Source organism: Populus euphratica, unplaced genomic scaffold, assembly GCF_000495115.2.
Source record: "Populus euphratica unplaced genomic scaffold, PopEup_1.0 scaffold3043.1, whole genome shotgun sequence".
Classification (NCBI taxonomy): Eukaryota; Viridiplantae; Streptophyta; class Magnoliopsida; order Malpighiales; family Salicaceae; genus Populus; species Populus euphratica.
In genome coordinates this window covers 1-5879 of record NW_011502874.1, presented here as the reverse complement: position 1 = coordinate 5879, position 5879 = coordinate 1, and the positions used below count along the sequence as shown (strand labels likewise).

Genomic DNA, 5879 nt, shown 5'->3' with positions numbered 1-5879 from the left:
TACTAAAAATGTATATTTAATAATATGATGTATAATATTTTTTAATTTAAAATATATTAAAAAAATATTTTTAAAAAAAAACGTATTTATGACATCATCTCATTAAAACTATAGAAAACATCATGTTAATATTTTAAAAAATAAAAGCAACTACAGCACTAAAAATATACTACAAATTATTATTATTTTTAAATACTGTGAACTGTATTATCAAAATCCACGTTACTAACTAGAGGTCTGACATTAGCAGTGGCCTTAAAAAGCAAAATCCTTTTAAAACCATAAACTAATCTTTTCTTCAATCGAATAAGGGGCCCCACTCTTCGTCTGTATGGGACTTTAATCATCCCTTGTCCACATTGAGCTCACACTTAAAATTGCCCACTCTCTTTCTCACTGTCATCCCTCCCCTCCCCCCTCTCTCTCCATCTCTGCCATCACCTATCCCAGCTCGTGATCCTCTTCCTCCACTGACCTCCAGTCTCAAGTACGTGCCGCTCTCTCTTTATCCTTTTCTTTAACTGTTTTCTCTTTCCTCCTACGCTATAAATCCACCATTTCAAGAATCTGTCACTCTTTCTTTACTAACGTTGTTTTCTTTCCATGCAACTTGTAGTTAATTTCCCGGCGAGAAGGTTAGCCGGAGAATGGCATATATGTGTGCAGATAGTGGAAATCTAATGGCAATAGCCCAACAAGTTATTAAGCAAAAACAACAACAAGAACAACAGCAACAACAAAGCCACCACCCCCAGCAACAATTTCTTGGCCTAAACCCTTTTTCTTTAAATCCTTGGCCAAGTACTACAATGTCTGCTAACCCAAACTTGGGTTATGGGCTCTCGGGCCCGGCTGCCTTCTCTGACCCGTTTCAGAGTGGACCAGATACAGGTGATCCACCCGGGTTTAGTTTCTCGAATATGGAGCACCAGCACTCGAGCGGGTTTCGCTTTCCTGATTTTACTGGAGCTGGCGGTGAGTTTGACTCTGATGAGTGGATGGATAGTTTGATGAACGGTGGAGATTCGACGGATAGTTCTAATCTTCCTTCTGGTTGTGACGCGTGGCAAAACAATGCTGATTTCGGCATTTACCCGTCTGATCCATTTAACACTAGCCCCAGTCGACTCACTGTCGGCTGCTCTCCACCGTCCGATCTTAACCGGGTTATCTCTAACTCGCTCTGGGCTGACCCATCTCCTCAAGAAATCAAGCCCAAAACATCGCCTCCACAACAGCCTCCGCCAACAGCAAAAAACGAAGTCGTCGTTGGGTCTAAAGAAGTAGTAGAGTTATCTTCGTCGCCGGTTTTGAAAGCACTTGTTGAGTGTGCTCAACTTGTCGAGTCCAAAGTTGATCAAGCTGTGAAATCATTGATTAAGTTGAAGGAATCGGTGAGTGAGAACGGTGATCCAGGTGAGCGCGTTGGTTTCTACTTCGTTCAAGGATTATGCAGAAGAGTTGCTGTAGGAGAGCTTGATGACTTGAAAAACTTTCATCAGACAACAAGTGAAGAGTTCACTTTGTCTTACAAAGCTTTGAATGATGCTTGTCCTTATTCAAAGTTTGCTCATTTGACAGCAAATCAAGCAATTCTTGAAGCGACCGAGAAAGCAAGCAAGATTCACATAGTTGATTTTGGTATTGTTCATGGAGTTCAATGGGCTGCTCTTTTACAAGCTTTAGCTACACGTTCAGCTGGAAAACCTGTTAGAATCCGAATCTCAGGTATACCTGCTCCAGTTCTTGGTAAGAACCCAGCTGCTTCTCTCTTAGCTACTGGTAATAGGCTACTTGATTTTGCAAAGCTTCTTGATTTGAATTTTGAGTTTGAGCCTATTCTGACTCCAATTCAGGAGTTAAATGAATCTTGTTTTCGGGTTGAGCCGGATGAGGTTTTGGCTGTCAATTTCATGCTTCAGTTGTATAATTTGTTGGGTGAGACCCCAGGAGCCGTGGAAACCGCTTTAAAGATGGCTAAATCGTTGAACCCGAGAATTGTTACTCTTGGTGAATATGAAGTTAGTTTGAACCGGGTCGGGTACTTGACCCGGTTTAAGAACGCTTTGAGATACTACACTGCTGTTTTTGAGTCTCTTGATCCTAACATGAGTAGAGACTCACAAGAGAGGCTTCAGGTTGAGAGATTGTTATTGGGTCGTAGAATTTCTGGTGTTCTAGGGCCAGATGGGATTAGAAGGGAGAGGATGGAGGATAAAGAGCAATGGAGGGTTTTAATGGAAAGCTCAGGTTTCGAATCGGTTTCGCTTAGCCATTATGCAATGAGTCAGGCTAAAATACTTTTATGGAATTACAATTACAGTACTTTGTATTCTCTTGATGATTCTCAACCTGGGTTCTTAACTTTAGCCTGGAATGAGGTGCCACTACTCACAGTTTCGTCATGGCGATAATCGATGGGGCTGGACTTGAATTTGGTACAAGTTTCCACCTGGTAATTTTTCTCTGGTGTGGAACAATGGTTTAGTGTGAATTACACGCCATTGAATGGTATTGTTGGGCTGCTGCTTGATCAGATAATGAACTGCTGGAAGGGTTAATTAGTTGTTTTAGTGTGAATTATACGCCATTGAATGGTATTGTTGGGCTGCTGCTTGATCAGATAATGAACTGCTGGAAGGGTTAATTAGTTGTAGCTTGTTCTTTTTCTTTTTTTCCTATTGCGATCATGCATTGACAGATCCACTGAAGCCAGTAACTTGCTGTAGTCTTTCAGTTTGGTCATTTAGATATACGGGCTTTCCTTTTGTATTCTGCTGGGTTTTTGTTATAGGTTTTAAACTCTCGGGTCTTCACAAATTGTAAAAAAAAAAAAAAAAAACAGAAAGGAAATGTTTCTTTCTCTTAGGTGTATGTAACCCTTGTGAATAAATTTGAATCTTTGTTTTGAGTTATAGTTCTATTTCCTGTGCTTGTACTTAGTATAGTAGATTGCAATGAAGAAAATAGATTCCGGTGATGATAGTAAGAACTCGATGAGGTCTTGTTGTGCACCTCAGCCTTTGGTTCTGCAATTTTGTAATGGGATCAGTTTTTTTTTTCTCCTTGTAACTTGCACGCGGCAAGAATGTCGAACAAAGAACTGAAAGTAGCTAATGGATAATCTCCCAGGTTCTGTAACTGGTGTTGGATGCAGACCTGCAAGCCATTAGAATCTTTGGTTATATGAAATTGGCAATGTGATGAAGACATGCAGTGAGCGCTTACAAGTGGAAGTGGTAATTGATTCAGACCTACATAAAGCTGTATTTGCTGCGTAAATGATCTAGCAGATGATCTTTCTATCTTCTAGGCCTCCCAGTTTGCTCTGCTCAGCTGCTATCAATTTCCTTAAAAATCTATGAAGGACAAGGACTTGAGTATGCATATGGAGCCACATTTCCCTCCTCGCCAATTGCATAATCTCAGTATACAAGAGGCTTTAATGCCCGTCCCTTTCATCCAGCAATCAGACTCTCTCTCATCTTTTTGACACAAATTGAGAAAAAACAAAGGTGGAGGAACCAAACCTCTTTCCACCTCTCTGAAAATCAATGGGCCAGGACGCGACAAGGTAGACAACGGGTTGCATGATGTTGTTGTTCCTGGCTCGAGTGATTGTGACCATTCAGAGTCATCTTTAGAGAAAGTTAAAGGGTAGCTAAAAATCTTTCATATGCAGAGGGTCCCTCCCTCTTAATGTTTGTTAACTAAGAATGGACTCCTCTCTGCGGTGCTTGTTATGCATTCTTCAGAGCTCCAATTTCCTTCTCACATGGTTTCACCGCAACTCATCTTGTTGCTACTAGTCACTGCCATTCTTTTTCGCTTCATAATAAACAGATGAAAAAACCACTCTCACAAGCTAGCTCACTACTCACCAAATAAGCCCTGCACTGTAACGCATGTCATCCATAAACAAGTTGATCTCTCCTTGCATTAATTAGAGCCATGCAATGTTTATCGTGCAAACAATGATGACGGTTTTCACGCTTTCTTCACATCACCAACGAGCTGCTTTCCTTTGGTTCTGCAATTTAATAGACCCCGTCAAAGCAATATGTAGTTGAATTGCACTGTAGTGTCTGCATGAACCAGTGGACCAGCAGTCTTCGTGCCCCAGAAACTTAAAATTGCATATTATATGAAACAGGGGACCATCGAGAGCTCAAGTTTATATTTGATGTCATGAATTTAGCATTTGTGAATCTCATACTCATTTGGGATTCTAGATTTGACATTTTCTTCTCGAAAAAATATATATAAAGAGACACCTTCTGCATAATTGTTGGTACCAAGCAATTAAAATCTGCAAAACTGGGAGCAAAAATTCTCACGAGGGCCCTTGAAACTCTTGTGATTGTACTCTTTGTGAATCAAAAGGAGATTTTCCAGGAAGCTGTACTGTATGGTCACTGAAGGAAGTTAAATCTGTACAAGCTGTAGGCAACCAATAAAATCCAGGACGACAAGGCTGTGTCTTGCACTCTGCAACTTAGTAAACACAAAATCCACCTTGGTGAATTGACCTGCCTTGTATTTTCTCCGTATTTACATGCCAGTAGGCATAACGTCACCATTGTTAGACTTCTTGGAGCTCTCACCCCTGCAACCACGCCGTACCTCCCCCAGCAGATTAATAATTTAAATAAGGAAAGCAACCAGATCCATAAACCTATTTTTTAAAACCCCACTTTTTTTTCTCTCCTATTTTTACGGACGTCGACCCCAAAGCCCTATTAGATTCTGATTTGGGTATGCTATCAAGATTATGTTTTAAAGTGTTTAGCTTTTTTTATATATTAAAATAATATATATTTTTAAAAAATTATTTCAATTTAAGTGCATAATTTTTTTAAAAAACTAAAAATAATTTTTAAAATTTTATACAAATAGTGTTTTTGCCGCGCCACCAAACCTTTTTATTGGAATAAATACAAAAACATTCCTGAGATATTAATTAGGATTAAGGATTGTCCCAATCATTTTGCTTCGTAATTAATTTATATAGCAATAATCCAATTTACAAGAAAAAATAACAAAAAAAATAATATAATCCATTAGACTGACCAATCATCATAATCCACCGACTTATATGGACGGCATGATTGATTTCTCTCGTAATTCATTTCTGTAAGTTTTTCTTGTGAAATTACATATTCTATAAACAAACATCATTAGATTAACTTAGAACCCGTTATATGCTAACTATTATTATCTTCACCATTAGAATTAATAATTTTAATTAATTAAGTACGGACCGACTTTTAAATCTTAAAAACAAATGTTGGTTTTGAATGTAGATGGTAAGAAATAATAGAAGTCACTCTAGGCAAACTATCATAGTCAACCATAACGATAACTAGACAGAAGAAAAACAAATGCATCGGATCCAGATGTAAAGTCAAGTCCTCTTTTAAATACCCGTATCCATGCAACGTTTGAATTAAAGAGAATTCTTTTTAATTTGCATGAATTAATACCGTCTGTTTTTTAAAATACTTTTTATATAAAAATATATTAAATACATCAAGACAATGAATGATCTGATAGTATTCAAGATTTTTTCGAAAAATATCTATGCAATCCGATCTATTTTGAATGGCACACGGTAATAAAGACAGTTATTTTCTTCCTTTTTTTTATTTTTTTTTAATTGTACGTGATGGGTGATTCTATCAGAGCTCTCACTCTTAATGCAAGGAGGGCCGAGGGCGAAGGTGCCTGCTGACGTAGAGTGGCAGCTGTAACGGTCGAGTGGTCCCGCAGTTTAGAGACATAAACGTAAAGGACGTGACCTCTCCACTCACATTTTTTCGTTTTGTTAACTTGACAGTAGTTTTAGACTTGTGGAAGACTAGTCGAGCCCCACCAGAACC

At 38.6% G+C, this 5879-nt stretch overlaps 1 protein-coding gene across 1 annotated transcript; it reads left to right on the top strand.

Moving 5' to 3' along the window:
• The first annotated feature begins 352 nt into the window (after window positions 1-352).
• On the top strand, window positions 353-2915 carry LOC105119527 (scarecrow-like protein 4). The gene is made up of 2 exons (XM_011017670.1): window positions 353-487; window positions 617-2915. The coding sequence occupies exon 2, from the start codon at window positions 648-650 to the stop codon at window positions 2412-2414; it is 1767 nt and encodes a 588-aa protein (XP_011015972.1). The 5' UTR covers window positions 353-487; window positions 617-647; the 3' UTR covers window positions 2415-2915.
• Window positions 2916-5879: the final 2964 nt, after the last annotated feature.